This window comes from Alosa alosa, chromosome 19, assembly GCF_017589495.1.
Source record: "Alosa alosa isolate M-15738 ecotype Scorff River chromosome 19, AALO_Geno_1.1, whole genome shotgun sequence".
Taxonomy (NCBI): Eukaryota; Metazoa; Chordata; class Actinopteri; order Clupeiformes; family Clupeidae; genus Alosa; species Alosa alosa.
In genome coordinates this window covers 28,677,137-28,695,259 of record NC_063207.1, presented here as the reverse complement: position 1 = coordinate 28,695,259, position 18,123 = coordinate 28,677,137, and the positions used below count along the sequence as shown (strand labels likewise).

Genomic DNA, 18,123 nt, shown 5'->3' with positions numbered 1-18,123 from the left:
AATGGGCGTATCAGATCATTTCTGGGCGTACCATTCACACAGGATATGTGCCACAGCTAGCTAGAATAGCTAGAAAATACTAGCCAGATCTCGGGCTTTTGGCCGGACCAAAGACATGAAGAAATTCAAGAGACGATGGAGAGTAATTTCTGCTCTTTGAACGACTCCGAAGACCTTAATATTTTAATATCAAATCCTGATGAGAGGTTGCGGATTGAAAGGTAATCTGACGTTAGCTTAATCTGCAAGCAAGAAATTGCAAGCAAGCGAGCGAGCGAGCATATGTGGTGTTACGTCAATGTTATTGTTTTTTTTATACATACATGCAGGCAATTGCATGCCCTATTACAGATGCATTCAACAATTACGACTGTGAATTTAAATATCATTTTGTAGTGTAGCAATATTCATGAATAGTTCAACACAGTTGACTTTGAGCTAATGGTGTTAGCAGGCTCTGTTTTGGCAATGTCTGCTATGGGTGGTGGCATCATGGGCTGTTTTATAAAATAACATCCTCTAACTATGAGAGGTAATTGAGCACACAATTGTATTGAGTTATTGGTGTAACGTCAGACAAGCAGCGTGCTATTTGCAGTAGGCTACTGTCTCGGAGTCCTACACAAATGCAATGCATTAAAATTCTTGAAAGGCTAAGCTGTTATTGAGCTTTACACTGTTGCAACTGCACAGTGGTCAAATGCTGGCAACCAATAGCTCAGTTGCATAATGCAGCTATAGTATTTACGTGCGCCATATAGCCCTGCAAAGAATGCAGTAAAAAAAAAACGTGACAGCAAGGAATATGCAATATCTTAAATAGGTTAAAGTGAATGAGTTGAATGTATTCAGGGCAGAGATGTAAATGATGAAACTAAGTGAAAACAAAGTTAATCACCATTGTTACGAGTCATTTCAAGAATATTTGCAAGAATGCACGAACTTCTGCAAAGATAGCCTACTTTAGTTTACCATCTTTGACTCCTGCAAGAATGTACTCAGTCGTTTACCTTGTGAGGAGGCCTATGGTAATGCAGGCAGGTTTTCAGCTATGGTAGGGTATATAAGTATGATTTCAGTCCAGAAGTGGTCAGAAGTGCTTTTATGTTGACTGAAGTCGGTTGGAGGGTGAAATGTTAGAGATGCTGCTGTGTCAGATATCTCTGCTTGTGTTGTGAGCTGAGTTCTTGGAATATACTGTACATCTATGTTTTCTTAATGACAATGTATCCTTTTTCTTGTTTCTTTGACATTTATTAACCAGGACCAAGACTCTGTTTGAGGAGATCCGGGCTTCCCTCAATAACAACGATGAAGAGGACCGCTCTTTCTGGAGGCCTGTGTTGCCTTGGGGGGGTGTGTACACCATCCGGGCCGGCCGCAAGGCTATCTCCTGTATCCCCCTGTACGTGAAGGTCAATCTGAAGAACACCTGCACCATCGATGGCTTCCTCATGCTCCTGTACGTCATCCTACGGGACAACCAGACTTTCCCCCGGGAGTTGGGTGTGTTCCTGGGTCGGGAGTTTGTGGAGCACTTCCTCTATCTCATGGACTCTTATGACTACACCACTGTCAAGATGCTGTGGATCTTGGACCGCATGTCCAAGCGGCAGTACCGCTCGGCCATCCACCAGTCTGCCCTGGAGATCGACCTGTTCGGCAACGAGCATGAGAACTTCACCAAGAACCTTGAGGACATCATGTCCACCATTCAAGAGAGCCTGTGCACTAACTGGGGCTGTCCGGCCCGCTTTCAGGAGTTTCTCAAAAAGACCATTAACATCAAGTGAGGGGACTGCTTTCTGTTTTCTCTGAATGCTCTGTATCTTAATGGTCTGGTTTGGGCATATTACAATGTTGTTCACCACCATTAGATTTTCTTGTGTGAGTGTTAGATACCATCTTAGATATGTGATTTGATATAAGAGATTCAAAAATGGTATGCGAGTGGTATAAGAGTAGTTTTACATAAGCTGTTCTTAAGTGTTTCTTCCTCGGCTCAGTGTTTTGCAGCACTTAAGCCTCAACAGTGATACTGAGTATTGTTTACTTTTGGCCAAGACAAACATTTGTTTCAGAGATGTTAATTAAACATGGCCTCAAAAGGAGCGGAGAGGAGGGCCATAACTGGACACTATTCAAGCGCTTGGCCTTTCACCAGTGTGTTTACTTTGCTCTTGAGGGGACCCACAGACTTCTGTCTTCACACAGCTTTCCTTTCTTATGATATACCCCTTGACTAAAATAAAACCCAGCTGTCTGGTGCTAGCTGCCAAAGGTTGAAAGATATATGGTTCCTCAGCAGCATAGCAGTCTGACTGGTCTTGTCCCTTATGATGGCTTTAAAAGGGAATGGCATCTTGGTTTCTGGATCATTTGAATTGGTCATTTGATGGCTTGTTTACATCTACAGTTGTACATGCAACCTATTTTGTCACTTTGTCTCTTCACTTTGTCACTTCACTGACTTGATTGTTTCCCCCCACAGCCCTCCTCATGAGCTACCTCATAGGGACCCTATCCAGTCTGCAGTGGATCAGTTCTTCTGCACCAAAATTGTGCTTTGCCAAGAGTTTGGGTAAGGCCTCACATTATGTCAATGCCAATGGAATAATGTTAAGCCACAGCCTTCACTCTGGAACTGTGGTAACCCCACCTACCCCACCCCGTTCTGTTTCCTGTGTTCTGCAGCTGCAGTGGGCTCCGGGAGTTCTCCCAGAGGGTTTTCTGCCACGGACCCCCTCCGTTCATCATCCTCAACATGCAGTTGTGGAAGTCAGAGGAGTTGTCCTATGTGCCCTACCATCTGGCTTTGTCCCAGCACAGGTAAATGACAAAAAAAAAAAAACACTAACCACTGCTGCATGTTGGCACCTGAAATGAAAAGGATGACTCCCCAGCATAAGAATGTCTGCTTAGGTGTTGGTTGAAATGGAAAAACACATTAAATCGAGCTTGCTTCTGCAACATGTTTGAATCTCAAAAGCCTTGGAATGAGGATTGCTTGCTGGAAAAATTGTACTGAAATAAATTAAACTTGAGAGCGGTACATGGATATAATTGTATTTCTGCTATTTTCTGATTCATTTTCCTCAAAGTATTAAGAGGCGTGTGCTAGCTGTAACCTTTGGGTTTGATTTGACATTTTCAAAAGCTTTGGCTGAAAATGTGTATGCATAACTTTGCCTGAATTTACCGACTGGAAACCACTGCATAGAAAGGAGTTGAGAAACGAATGCCATTTTGTTACATGTTTTACAATTGGATCTCTATGTACAGTATGTGACAAATTAATGTCCTTGAAAGAATTGCATTGGTGGTCGTGGGTTCCATTCCCTGGCACCACATATTCCAGTAAAGTGCATCTTGCCATTACTGTAACTTTTTCTTTTTAACTTTTACTGCTAGTTAATGTCTGCTAAACAGGGGTTAGAGTAGTTTTAAATTCTTTGGTACTGCCACAACCTTCATGGCTTCATATTGTTCGGTCACCTCTTCTCTGGATATCTGCAGGGCAGACAACTTTTTAGTTTTGCCTAGAGTGAGATTTGCGTCAGGTGAAAGTGTACGCACAAAAACATTTCAACACACCTTAATACGCTACATTAGTTAATGGAAGTGTTTTAGTCGGTCACTGATATTTCCCAATGTGAGATGTGTCAATTGCGGGAGTCTTGCGCTCAATGTGTAAGTTGTGGCAGCCCTGGTTTTAGCTGGCAGCTGGTAGCAGCTTACAAAAAAAAAGAAATATATAATACACCAATCACAGTGCATTGTGCACAAGTGATTTTATACTGTATACTAGAGATGAACAAGTACAAGCGTGCTCTTTGACTGTAACCCCACCTGTGCTGTTCTTCAGGTACTCCCTAGAGGGCGCCACACTCTTCAACAAGGAGGAGCACCACTATTCTGCGGCCTTTCAGATTGACGGCTCCTGGATGCACTACGATGGACTCCGCAGCGACAACCTCATTCTGCTCAACAAGCCACCTGAACTCCTGTTGCTCTCCTCTCTTGTCTATGTCCGTTGCTCTGACAACAAGTGAGCTGCTGCGGCCACGGGGTTGCAGGTCGCAGGACTGGAAAACGGACTCGGCCAGATTACAGGTGTTGCAGAATGTGATCATAGATCAGTTTGCCAACCACTGCCACATCTACAATGGCTTTTAGCACATAGAGCAGAGCTTTATTGAACGTTCCTCAATGTCAGATTGAAAGATGTTTGAGAGGCCTTGTTTCTTCTTTGTTTCACTTGACATTATTCTTGCATTAAGCATTTTTTCCTCTTCTTGATCTTATTTCTTCAGATTGTCTTTAATTGTGTTTCCTAATGTCTTTTCCTAATTTGTCCTCTCATGAGGTAATATAGTTAGCATTGGCCATCTCTGCTAAGCTGTTGCTGATGAGCAGTTCCTATTTATTATGAAATGTTGATAATTCTGTGATTCTTTCCTATTTGCTTTCTTAGATTTGTCTAAGACACTTCTTTAATTGGCCATGGAGAATTGAAAATGTTTCTCTTTTTGGTTTGCATGCTTGGAATCCAAGAAATGTGTATTATGGACTATAATAGTTCTGGGCTGTGAATTGGAGGCTGAATGGGGAATACATTGTGAAGAAAGCTCAGAACATTGATAAAACATCTTCAAGTTTGTGGGCTTTTCCTCCATGGGTTTAAGCAATATGCTAATTTTATTTGCATCTGTTTTCCATTTTCTCAAAAACACAAACAAATGTATTGCTATAACTTGGGCAAATGGAACACATCCTTGTTTATTCTCTGAAATCATTTGATTTGAACGAGGCATAGGGGTGATGGAATGCTTTTGCCTCTCCGACAGTTCAAAGCTCATATGGACACAGGTTCCAAATTTAGAAGTAAACTGGTGCTTTTATGTTTTTCTCATGTGCCATTGATTTACTATAATACACCAATATTATTGTAGGTACTTTTTTGCCACTCATTGAAAACTGCCATCCTCTCTGATTGTTGGTCTGACTTTTCCAGAGGACATCCTGAAGTCTAGCATTAGCCTGTTTATCAATAATGAAATACCTTGTCTTACAAGGATCACAAAATTGAGGCCCTGTTTCACAGCACATGAGCCAGTCAGTGGATGCCCTAGCTACCATTTTACTGTTGGTGAATGGTGGATGTGTACTGACGCAGGAATAGAACACTTAAGGCATACAGTGGACATTGCCTAAGTCACATGATTGAGCAACACAACTACTGTATAACATTCACTTGCTAAGAAGGGAAGAGCAAGTGCTATTTGCAGATGGCACCAACAAATTTAAGTTATGTCAATTCTTACCTATTTGAAAGGCGTCCACTGTTATATTGAAAGTTGATTATTTTGCCTGTATCAGCTTTCACAATTATACCATGATGTGTTTTGCCTAGGGATTGTTTTTCTCTTAAATAGAATTGAAAACCTTTGCTACAATATCTATCTTGTGCATTAATGTCATGATTCAAATGTCCAGTGCTAAACTGGTGACCTCACACACTCTACCACTAAGTTTTAGCCAAAAATAACTGAAATGTTATCCAGTGATTTCAATACAAAAAATGGATTATTTAAAATGATTGCCTGATATGGTCAATGACAGCTCACAGCACTTGATTACTTGGTCCCCGCACATCTACAGTACTGCTGATCCAATCTTATGACTCCTTTTTTGCTTTGTAATGAAAACATACAGATTTGAAGTCTCTACCTTTGTTGTCTCATAAGAGAAACGCAAGTGTTTAACTATGCAGCCTTTTGTTTTTAATACTACAATTTGTTTTTTAAAGCAATAAAATATTTTTATACACTACAGTCAGCTGTCTTTTTTTAGGTGGTTGTGCTTGGCCATATGTGTTATTGCATGTGAGAAGCTTGATTAAAATGAACTGTAGACATCACCTTGTAAGGCAGGCATTTTATTTTGTCTTAACTCGGTACAATTGCACCACACAGATAAATAAACTGGCAGAACTCAAATTCACTCTGCTTGTTAAGTGTTGGAAAATTCTGCTTCTACTCAAGCAGTACTGGACCTCTAAGCTGATCCGGCACCAATCTGCTGTGGATCTGTTTGGCCAGGACCGGAGTCCGACTCTACCTGGGTATCACCTATCTTAATTCCAGTAATAATCCACAGGTCCGTCAAATTCAACATCAGCTGAATTCAGACAACGTTCAGACACGCCCATGTGAAATGTAAAAAGAAGCAAGGTTGTTACATTGACATTTGGCTAACATTGACATCAGTTTTTCAAATAACGACCTCACACACCTACACAGTCCTTTTTGTTCACCTCCATACTTGATATCAGTCCTCATTCTGTTGTAAAAAAAACAAGCACTTTGGTGAGTGGTGGCAAAGCAGGACATGGTTAGGCCATGATAAATAAGAAAACACAAACAAAAAAAATATATAAAATACACATATATACATACACACATACAATCATACATACATATCCCTTCATTTTGCAGTTTCACGTTTTCAGATTACATATATGGCCATGAGTTCACCTTCTTGTAGTGGTGGAAATGGCCAAAGAAGCCAACACTGAAGAGGCAGGTCAAGTGTGTGGACATCTCCCATCACAACATTTATTTTGTACAGGGATGGAACCTTGATGATGCCTGTGTGGTAAACAGAAACCTTAATCACAAATGGGTTCTTCTTTCAATGAGTGTGTGCGTGTATGTGAGAGACTTTTGACAGAGTATGACCACATTCTGTTTATCACAACATACAGTAGTTGTAGAGTTTTCAAAGGTTGACCTCCATGGATACAAGTCCTTTCAACTAAAGGTTAGTATCTGCTATTTATGTACATGCAAGTTTTGAAAAAAAAAAAAAAGGATATTGTTCTGGAAAGCAGAACAGAAGCAGAGAAGGGGAACAGGATTTGTTTTTTGTTTTGGACTCATGGAGGCGCAAGAGACACAAAAGTCTACACATTTGACCTCAAAGCCAATGACAGAATCTTGCTTTGAAATTAGATTTTTTTTTATGACAATAAAAATGGGTGCCTCCCATGACACTGCAATAAGTAGTCGGCCTAAAGCTCCTTTCAAACACCACAACTGAACAATAGAGTTGAAGTATCTATTGCTTCACATAACATTTTTCACTTAGAACATTTGGGAAAATGACACAAAGCAGAGCAGCTCGACAATACCAAAGCAGGAGAAACCAATAGGTCACTTTGAAAAGGAGATCTTTGACCCTTCCTTAAGGATGACATCTGTCATGACATTTCCCATTAATCACATAACAGCGGAAATGGTAGCAGCACAACTTCATATTAAACAAGCCAACTACACCTACTGTCTGATAGGAAGCATCTTTTATTGCTAGTAAAAGACTAAACAGTCTTATTCATGTGTTCATATTTAAGGGTGACATCTCGTCATGACTGGTTTTGATTGCTTATGCTTAAAGTCGATGTCACAGAAGCAAGTGGGCCACAGACTGAAATCTCAGTGCGAGAGTTACACACACATTTGACATGGAGTCATCTACGACAGATGCCATTTGAATTGCTTGCATGTACAACACAAACTTTTGGAGTGGGTGGGCATAATAAAATGCACTTTTACGATACATAATAAGAAGGCATGTGCATTCTTATTTGTGCTTTAAGCCATCTAGAGCTGAAAGACACTTGTTTTTAAAAGAGACTTAAGATGATGACAAGCTAACTGAACTGCTAACCTGCCAATAAAAAAAAAAAAAAAAAAAAAAAAAATCAGTTGAAATCCACATGTGGGATATTAAAATGACATTTTAGAAGACAATGAATACCATGTTCAAAGCATCCAAAATACATTAAGAGGCAGCAAATGATCAAACGGAGCTGAACCGAAACAAGGCTACTAGGAAAACCACCTAAAGTAGCTTAATGTCAAAGTAATGTATCCACGAACAGAGCTTAAAATAATATTAAAGTCATCAGCGACACTGGCTGCTAGAATGACAATTACATTAGAGTAATAAATGAAGGGCCTGCCATTGACGAAACATTCCCTGTATCATAATAGTCAAGTCATTCATCACACTCTCTCTGGTGTCTGCTCTAGCTTTAGAGTGCCTCCATCAAGATGGCAGGGGAAATGTTCCATAGCAACTGATCAATATAAAATAAAGTAGAAGTCCCAAAGCCTCAAAAGACTAGCACCTTATGCCTCTCAACAGTATAGGCCTAGGGCACTGTCCCTAAACTAATAGACAGATACAGCGCAAAAAATCTCAAGTTACGATGACCGTAGGCCTCTTCTGATCAGGGGGAAATATCTGAAAGGGATCTAACGCAGCGTGATGGATCATGAATCTGAGGCCAATTCAATTAAATATTTGGATGAAAAAAAAAAAGTGATTATAACAGTGTCTCACATATGAATATCTGCGTCAGTCAAACAGCAGCTCAAAGAGATTTCAACTGGTCAAATAAGTTAAGAATTGCTGTGAGAAATGAAATGGACAATAAAAAAGTAAACAAGAAACAAGAAATGAACCAAAAACAAACAAACAAAAAAAACAAAAAAAACACACAGATTACACCACAAACTCTTGTAAGACTCCTGCCTTCACCTGACAATTCACAACAGTTGCCGACACAAACACACACATTGACATGCCACACATTAGGTCACAGCTATATCAGAAACACCTTGGCTTTTAGTGGACACAAAGAATAGATCAATAGGTCATCCAAGAAAGTCTTATTGCATCATCTAAATGCCATACATCCCCAACTGATTTCACTATGTACAACTTACAAAGTATCAAATGGTTTGGTAAGTGCAACACAGCATCCTATAGTAAAGACAAGACAACCCCCCATTCCTCCCACTAATATCTTTAATTTACAATGTAAATGTAAACACACACACACACACACACACACACACACACACACTCCCTTTACCCTGAATTTAAAAAAACAGGTAAACAGAGGCGCAAGACCACTGGCATTTTTTTTTGGAGAGGGGGTGGGCATGTTTTGAAGAGAGATCTCTTTTTGAGATTAGTTCCCTGACCAGATCACACAAAGACCACTCCCTTGCTAAAGGCAGAGCAAATGAGATGCCAGGAGCCCTTCCCATGCCCAGGGCTTTCCATATGAGAGAGCACACAACGAAGAATATTACACAGGACAGGTGCTGCTTTGCAGAGCCCTGGCTTTAACACAGTTGCTAGTGTGTGACACAGTCTAAATTTGGAACAAAAAGGTGAGACTTTTTTAATGAGCGTGAATCTGTGTGTTTTGGCACTTTGTCATCAGAAGGCCTGTGCATGTTCAATGAAATAGGAAGCTAAATATCCTGTTTGAGTAATAAAAAAATAAAAAGATCCAGGAAGATGCCACACCCTGGGCTTAGATACTGGTGGGGGGGTAGATACCAGGGGTAAAAGAAACATTAAGAGCAAAGAAAAGCAGGTTGATATCCTGAACAAACACACCTAATCTAAGATGAAGACTGGGGAGGGCTGGGCTGGGTCCCAAGCATGGACCCCTTTATGAGAGAGTGGACAACTCATGGACAAAATCATGTTAATACCTGTGTGCATGGGACATGCCAACACAGCAATCCAAATTCAAACAAGCATTTAATAAAAGAATATAGCCCTATTAATGGCCTAGGATGGTGGCAGGAATGGGGCAAAGACTGCATTTGGAGTCCCCCTGCCAAGTATGGTCTGGACCTCTTTGACATCAAAGTCTCTTTGTGACCTTTCCTTTATGACACACAGACACACTCTCTCTCTTATTGCATGGACTTGTTAAGTGAGCTTCCCCTGCCCCTCTCCAACAGGTAAGCAAGTGACCTATTTACCATAATGAAACACAAGGTCATGGAGTCAGTCCCACAGTGTGAGACCATGAACACAAACAAATCCTGAATCCTAAAAATAGCACCATTAAAGTATTTAGTAGGAGCAGTCACGTGTACAGAGGTTGCAAGTGTTGGATGATCACTTTTCAATGCTTTTCAGCAATTATGGAGTGAGATCCACTTTCGCATGCACACACACACACACACACACACACACAGCTGACAAGCAAAACAAGAAGGCAGGGAGTGATGGGCGCTGAAGTGCTACAGGTGTAGAAGTGGTATGCTGGAAGAATTCTCAAGAAAACATAGTGGGATTCATGAACTCGCAAATCACCACAACTCCATGAGCGACACACAAACACGCACACGCACGCACACACACAGTGCAGGAAACATTTACAGGCAATGCACTAGAGGATATATTAATTAATTAACCTATAATGAATATACAGCTTTGGGAAAAAAAATAAGAGACCACTGCACATTTTTTTGATGTCATTCTACGGTTGCTGAGTGACATTTGAATGAGTTGACGGTCATATTCAAATTTGCAGTGATCTCTTAACTCATTCGAATGTCACTCAGCAAACATAGGATGACCTCAGAAAAATATGCAGTGGTCTCTTAATTTTTTCAAGAGCTGTATATCTATATATTCTTTTCTTCACTTACATTATTTACAAGAGAGAGATATAGAGAGATAAAGGCAGCCCTTTTTAAGTGAGTGTAAAGAAAAAAAATTAACGTGAAGTTATTTTTTTTCCATCTTCTTTTGTGAAGCACAGACCTTCAATGCAGACATTTCAGGCTCAGCCAGAAGCATCACCACTCGCGCACACACACGCGCACACACACGCTGACCCAACATATTTTAAAGAACTAAAACAGACCTCGGAGCTAAGGCTCTTCGTAGAGCTCAGTGAGCAACGATAGAACACACACAGGTGCGTCGGGAGTGAGAGGCTGAGACACAGGTTTGGTGTTACCACATCAGAAAAATGAACACAAAACTAAATCAACTCAGGAGAAAAGAAAATGCTGAAGGAGAAAGCAAAGTGACTGAATTCTCCTCTACTGTCAAATGGCTCAGAGAGTCTTTTACTGGAGCCCAAACACAGGTGGTAAAGAGAAAGACAACACACATTTCATCCTCCTCGAAGGTCCCAGAACGTCTCCTGTCATTTGTGCGTACCTCCTCGTCCTCATCCTCCTGTTCCTCAGCTGCTCTCGGTCTCTGGTCATCTTTGTGGTCTCTGATGCCAGTTTTTGGCTGCTTCATCCTGCATGCACTTACTCCTCCCGTCCAACAGGGGGGGGAGCGTTTCAGACTGCTCCCTAGGCCCCTGCCTCCCCTCCGCCACCACAGAGCGAAATGAGGATCATCCGGACGGCGTAGAGGACATAGAACAGAAACAAACCCCAAAAGAAAACCATTCGATTTTTTCCCCTTCTTCATCCTTCACGCCCCTCTCTGGAGAGAGTCCTTCCCTGGCACTCCTAGGGTCAAAGGGCAGTGAGGCCAAAGTTACAGCGGCAGCACATCATGCCGCTGGAATCCAGCCAGCTGTCCGTGATGGGGTCATAGCGCTGCACGGTGTTTAGATACGATGACCCAGAGTGACCCCCAACCACGTAGAGGTAGTTGTCTACTACGGCAGCCCCAACCCCTGGAAAGATGGATGGAAACACACACACACACACGTCAAATACCTGGGCATTAAATTATCTCCACACATAGGACTAATAGAAAGAATTACAAATGTTCAACAAATCTAGATTGCAGTGTTCTAAACAAATTCCATGGTATATAGAATTGAAAGCTTGGGTCCTGTTGGGCTGCACTCACCTGTGCGAGGCTCATTCATGGGACGACAGGCGGTCCACTGGTTCTGGTAAGGGTCATACCTCTCGATGCTGGACAGGTGGGACACACCGTTATGCCCACCCACCACGAAGATGAAGCCAAGCATGACCCCCACCCCAAAGTTGATGCGCTTGTCTGCCATGGGGGCTACCATTTCCCAGGCATCTTTACTCGGGTCGTAGCGCTCAACACTGAAAGACAGGAGAGAAGGATTAGAAAAATAAACAGACTGACCAACAAGTAAGCACAGATAAATAATACAATCTTCCAGGAAATAGATGATTTTTAAGCCTATTTTGCATTATGACCTGGATCTTTGGGTACACACCAAGGATTATACAAAGCATATACAGTTACTGGCATCTACATTTGCATGTACACTCACTGATGTGCGCCTACATGCATTCCCTTCCTAGAGATCTGTCCACCAGCAGGGACATCTATCCATCATAACCAAATGCACCCTGATCAGTCACTCCATTCACACAAATGCAAATAAAGCCTACAGGTAAGCATCAGGTCATATAAACCAGAAACTAAAATCAGGCCTAGCAAAATGTACTGGTTTTCCTTTTTCCCTTTTCAACTTTATAAAAGCTCTATAATTGATGGGACAAAGACCTTTGTTTATGTTTTGAGGGGTATTCGAGGAAATTAACAAGTGTTATTACATAACACACTGACAAAACAGGCTATAATCCCATTTTCAAAACGATGTGATGCTCTTAGCTACCTTAATTCTCTAGAACCTCATTTCTAAATCACTCTGTATTCATGTAACTCCAGTCTCTTTCCAGTTGACCTGCCACACACAAATAACTTGCTCCACTCTTGCAGCATTTTGGCATAATAAAAAGTCATGAAACCATAACGACGTAGCAGGGGACTTTACAAACAGGGAATTACCTTTGAGAGCAGTTAGTTTGGGTGTGCAGTGCAGTGCACATGGAGGGGTGGGGAGAGAAAAGGAAGGCATAGCGTGCAGGCTATCCAAACACATTCTCTGCAGGGACTCGGGTGTCAAGGAGACAGCACAACAACAAGAGAACTCTCCCTGTGGTGGGAGCTGAGACCAGAGCCAACTTCTACAGAGGAAGAAGGGGCATTTATCTTGGTTCCCAAGAGTGTTGGGCCACGATGTTGTCTTTCCAAGACAACACATTCTGCTCCGAGTTGACTTATCTAATGTCAAGTTACGTCAAATAACAAGTCCGAATGAACACAAACAAGGCATATAAACTGGGAGATTTGGCAATTACGTCCAATAATAACTCAGAGGCCCACACAGTTAGACAAAAAACAGCTACTAAATCAGCTTTGTGAAATGATTTTTTCAAGTTATCTGAAGGAAACCCATAGTAACTCACACACAGCAGGGCAGTTTCTGAGGTTTTCATATAACTACATCTCCAATGCAAAATCTTATAAGGAAAGGTTCAAAGTCAAATAAACAGCTCATGAAGATCATGAGTCCATCTCCTGTTCCACAGTGGGCCGGTTCTGCTCACCTGTTCATGTGTGCGGGGCCATAGCCCCCGATGGCGTAGATCATGCCGTCCAGCACGGCGGTGGCGAAGCAGCTGCGTGACTCAGTCATGGGTGCAATAGGCTGCCACTCCTTCACCTTGGGTGCGTAGCGCTCCACCGACTGCAGGTAGTACTGTCCGTCGTAGCCGCCTAGCGCATACAGCTCCCCCGCCAGCACTACCACACCCAGCGTGCTGCGGCACTCTGCCATGCGCTCCACCGACGACCACGTGTTGCTGTCAGGGTCCCAGCGCTCCACAGAGCTTTCGTGCCGCCGGTAGCTGATGCCCTGGCGCATGTGCGTGGCGATGCCGCCCACCACGTAGACCTTCTGGTCCAGGACCGCCACACCAAACTCGTAGCGTGGCACGCTTAGTGGTGCCAGGCCGATCCACGAGTCCGTCTGAGGGAAGTACATCTCCATGCTACAAGGAGGAGGGAAGCAGATGAAAAATGTGTATTTCATGTGTGATACTCAACTAACTATGCTTGGCAGAACTAACTACGCTGTGACCTAGCTGTACGGTTAATAACTCCGAGAGTTGCATAAACATACCATTACATAAAGCCCAAGTACATACATGCATAGGCCTACATCTTGCAACAGTGAGCAGGTATGGACAAAAGGCGTTCCGTTATTACCTCTCAAGTGTGGCAAAGAGTCCAGTTTTGCCCCCGACAGCTAGCAGGACTTTGGGGGCGCAGCGTGGCCGTGTGGACAACACCGTCTGGTAGGAGAGCCGGTGCTCTGGCATGAAGTGGTACTTGAGTGCCTCATTGAGCAGGTGTTTGCAGGCATGGTCATCGCGGATCAGGTGGTTGGCCTCGTAGAGGCGCGTGAGGAACTTGACGCTGAGCAGTGGCAGACGCACACAGTGCAGCAGCTGGGCCAGATGCTGCTGCCGCTCTGACAGGTCGTACTTGATCCACGACTCCAGAGCGAAGAACACCGTCTCCTCGGTGACCACCTTTAGGCAGTCGTTGGAAACGATCTCGTCCAGCTCGGTGCGAGTCAGCTCAAAGAACTCCTCCGTCTGACACACCTCCTCGAAATTCTCGCAGATGAACTTGGTGGCGGCCAGGCACAGGTCGTGGCAGCCGTAGGTCTCGGCGAAGCGGGAGATGCCAATGCAGTTGCCGGCGTCCAGCTGGCTCTCCAGGAAGCTGCAGCACTCCTTCAGCACCAGCTTGACTTGGAGGAGGTTGGCAGCCGGCAGGAGTGATTCCACCGTGTCCTGGGAGATGAAGACTGTTCCGGTGTAGGCATACTCTACAATAGCCTGTGGCAGACAAAGGATTATCACATCTACCTTCTGAAAGGCTGTGTTTGGATTTATATTGAATGCTTATTGCCATCTGCTGCAATGTTGTCTGAGAAAGTGATCTATTGTAACTTTGTGTTCAAAGCCTACTATTAGCAATACTAAATTTAACAAATCTATAGACCAATAGACACCATTACAGAGGCCATAGCTCAGAGGGACTTCAAATGTCCCAATAGCAAAACCTGTTAAGCACAGCTTAGAGGAGAAACACTCTAATCATTTTCACTTTGTTTATCTATACAGGATCCCTGAAATGTGTTTGTGTATGCTAACCAATGTGAGAGTCTGATCTATAAAAGAACTAAGAAAGTGTAATTTGGACATGATAATGGATAGGCAGTCAAAAACAAGGCATTCTCAATATCTTGAAAAAACTCCTGGAGCTACATTTCAAAGAATCCAAAATGGGTCAGAAAACCAAGAAGACATCACACACACACACCACATCAAAGCGATAAATGAACAAACAGCAGCTGCAGTGCACCTTCTCACGGGATGACAAAAAGAGACACATGGCCAGTCACCTGTAGCGCAGTCTCGTCGATGCACTGGAACTCCACCTCGGAGGTCTCCTTCTCCGACAGGTTGCCCGTGAACATGGCCTTGAAGTAAGGGCTGATGCTGGCCAGCACCACTTTGTGGGCGTGGATTTTAGCATCGCCCACCCGCAGCACGATGTCGCACAACTCATGGTCCTGGCGGAGCAGCTGGAGGCCCTGCAACAGCTGCTCAGAGTGGGGTCGTGTCAGACTGGCAAGCATGTAGGACTGACCCTGCTGCTGCTGGTCCATCTGGCCGGAGGACAGGGGAGAAGTCAGGTGGTGGAAGGAAATGTAATGCCTCAACTCCACGCTACTATGATTGTAGCACTGCAAACTCACACAGGATTTAACACCATTTTCTGTGGTTTGCTACAGTCACCCTGTCAAACATTAAGAAGGTTACACAAAATGTCACAAAATTGTACCTTAATTATACTGAACACCGATCAGTCCAATAGAGATCACTGTACATGTCTGAATAAACATACACGTCTTCACACTAACGACTACTGGTTTACCTCCTTCAACCAACCTGCCACACAAGGTGCAACAAGAATTCACTAAATGTTCAAAAGCACAGCACACACAGATCTCACAAGTAGGCTACCAATCAGAACTTGTCCTCTGGATCCAATTTAACGGAGCGACAAATTATAGGCTCAGATTATAGGCTCAACCTAGTGTACTACCAACCAATGGCATGATCTCTGAAGAGCAATAAGTCAATCCAACCAATTTCTTTAATTAGATCAGCGATGCAGATTCGTCAACATTTTTTTTGTCATTTTAAAACCCCATGGCAATCTGTAACCGTTTCACAATTACTCGCAGATATGAATTCATGCACGGCAGTTCTTCTGCACCATAAATTGAGTAACGTTTACAGTGCTGACATTGCTAGCCTAACCAACCTGTCAACTAACGTTGCATCTGTCAACCAAGTACCGAGGATCCCACATCTTTACGTGTAGGACACAAATGTCATTCAATTAAGTAACTTTAACGTTAAACGAAAGCGAAGCACCAATAAGTTGTCAAACTCACGTTGCAGAAGGAAAACAAGCAAGCTTAGCTAACTGTCCGTTACGGATACCTTACCGAAGCTAGCTACCTATCACTAACCTATTATTGAGTAAGGCCAGAGCAATGACACTTTCAGCGGGATATAAAACAACTATTTAGGGAATTAACTACACATATCAGTCGAAAATATATAGCGGATAATTGCATTACGACAACTGTTTCCATATCAGCAGCTAACTGGCTAATTGTGCTAGCCAACAGACATGATAACGTTAGATAAATACACAACCGAGGTGTTCTAACGTTAGCTTCTAGAACAATACTCCTAGAGGCATAACGTAGCTGCTACAGTTAACTTGCAAGAGAGGGATATAAACTGGATACTTAGTTTAGTAAGCTTAGTTGATTAAGGTTGCCTGCTTTGTCAGCTAGTAGCTAACAGTTGTCAGTTTATAAACAGCAGCCTTTTCTGTCAATGGTTAATTCGTGTTGGCTGTTAGCTAACGTTTGCTAAATAAATGTCTACATCTTGAAGTTATGTCAAAGCTTAAGAAAACTGTTAACCACTAAATCCCATTAATATTAACGTTAACCCTCCCAGTGGCTTCGTTAATGTAGCAGCTAAACAATTTGGTTCACACTTGGCTAACTTGAACAGCTTGTAACGTTATAACGTTAACGTTACTATCTCATGGCATCATATAAAAAGGAAACAGTCGACTTGCTAAAACAAAAGTAAGTTAACGTTAACAGGGCAATGTTGACTGCTCATTCTTAATACCTCTTCAAAACGAACGCTAACGGTAGGCATCTATGGGAAAATAATTGATTGTCCTGTAATGTTGACTAAAACGTTATCTAGCAAGCTATCAATAGCAATGCTTGATGGTAGCTGGAAATCAAGTTAACGTTAACGTTATCCTAGCTCATTTGCAAGCCCCATTTGCTAACGTTAGCTGGCGTTAGGTTTTCGAGCACAATATTACCAAATAAGTTACACGATTACAAATGGAAGGGGAAACCATGCACGAAATACCTGTATTGATGCTTCAGATGTTCCGAAACGATCACCTTTTATTGCCGTGGCGAAGTTCAATACAGCAGCGCCAGAATCTCTACCGTCTGTTAAGAAAACAAACACAAATCAGGTTAGATCTGCGTAACTTCCGGAAGTGGGTGCGTTCTTTGCTAAAAGTGACATCAAAGCATATCCAAACTTACCTAAAAATTCTTTGGCAAAACACATTAAACTGTAAAGGTAACATTTCCGACCCAACGACACAGACTTATACAAATAGTTGTTTAAAAATGTACAGGACATTGCACGCATACATTAATCAAATCCACAATCATGTGAAACATATTTGATTAAAATCACGTCACCGCAGCTTGCTGTATAGCTTTATGATAATATTATATTATATGCGGGAGTAATCAGTGGTACAGTGCCGTATTTGTCATCCAATGCCATATATGTTATTCCAATGAATATGTTATTCAAATTACATGGAAAAAAAAATACACAAAACATTATCATCAATCATTATTTATTCAGGGAAGCTCTTTAGCCCGAGTACACTCATAAAACAGCAATCAAATAACCAAAATAACAAACAACAACAATAAAGGAGTATATGATACAAAAGCCAAATAGGCCTAATAATAATAATAATAATAATAATAATAATAATAATAATAATAAAAATAGTAGGCTAAGGAAAAAGGTCTAGGCTAAATATCTGTTAAAGCAAGACATGTTTCAACAAAACCCCAATAAATTGCCAAATGAAAGGAAGATAGTAAGATGGAAAAAAAAGTTATTGTTTTTGCTGCTGTATACCATGCATACATTAATTTGAATAAATATTGGGCTGCTATAGACCTATTAATTAGCTAGTACTTATCAGCTGTTGTTAGTAGCCTAAATAGTCCTCCAGTCTACTGCAGAAGGTAACTACGGAGCAACACCCTGAGAAGTTGAAGTAGCT

At 42.2% G+C, this 18,123-nt stretch overlaps 2 protein-coding genes across 6 annotated transcripts; one reads left to right on the top strand and one right to left on the bottom strand.

The window, feature by feature from the left end:
* The first annotated feature begins 25 nt into the window (after window positions 1-25).
* Window positions 26-5,829, top strand: c19h14orf28 (chromosome 19 C14orf28 homolog). Its single transcript, XM_048270729.1, has 5 exons — window positions 26-221; window positions 1,265-1,789; window positions 2,492-2,581; window positions 2,695-2,829; window positions 3,866-5,829. Exons 1-5 carry the CDS (start codon window positions 136-138, stop codon window positions 4,050-4,052), a joined length of 1,023 nt encoding a protein of 340 aa, XP_048126686.1. The 5' UTR covers window positions 26-135; the 3' UTR covers window positions 4,053-5,829.
* Window positions 5,830-5,922: 93 nt separating this feature from the next.
* Window positions 5,923-18,121, bottom strand: LOC125312276 (kelch-like protein 28). 5 transcript variants are annotated; one of them, XR_007196591.1, is made up of 7 exons: window positions 17,172-17,289; window positions 15,095-15,361; window positions 13,888-14,525; window positions 13,227-13,670; window positions 11,701-11,909; window positions 6,537-11,521; window positions 5,923-6,342 (listed from the first exon to the last, which is right to left on the bottom strand). XR_007196591.1 is itself a non-coding variant. In XM_048270727.1 (7 exons), exons 3-7 carry the CDS (start codon window positions 15,359-15,361, stop codon window positions 11,358-11,360), a joined length of 1,722 nt encoding a protein of 573 aa, XP_048126684.1. In that variant the 5' UTR covers window positions 17,172-17,257; window positions 18,036-18,121; the 3' UTR covers window positions 5,923-11,357. The 5 variants fall into 5 exon arrangements, 2 of the variants coding, with proteins under 2 accessions (XP_048126684.1, XP_048126683.1); XR_007196592.1 differs by having other exon boundaries at window positions 5,923-6,650; window positions 10,997-11,521; XR_007196590.1 differs by having other exon boundaries at window positions 5,923-6,650; window positions 11,047-11,521.
* Window positions 18,122-18,123: the final 2 nt, after the last annotated feature.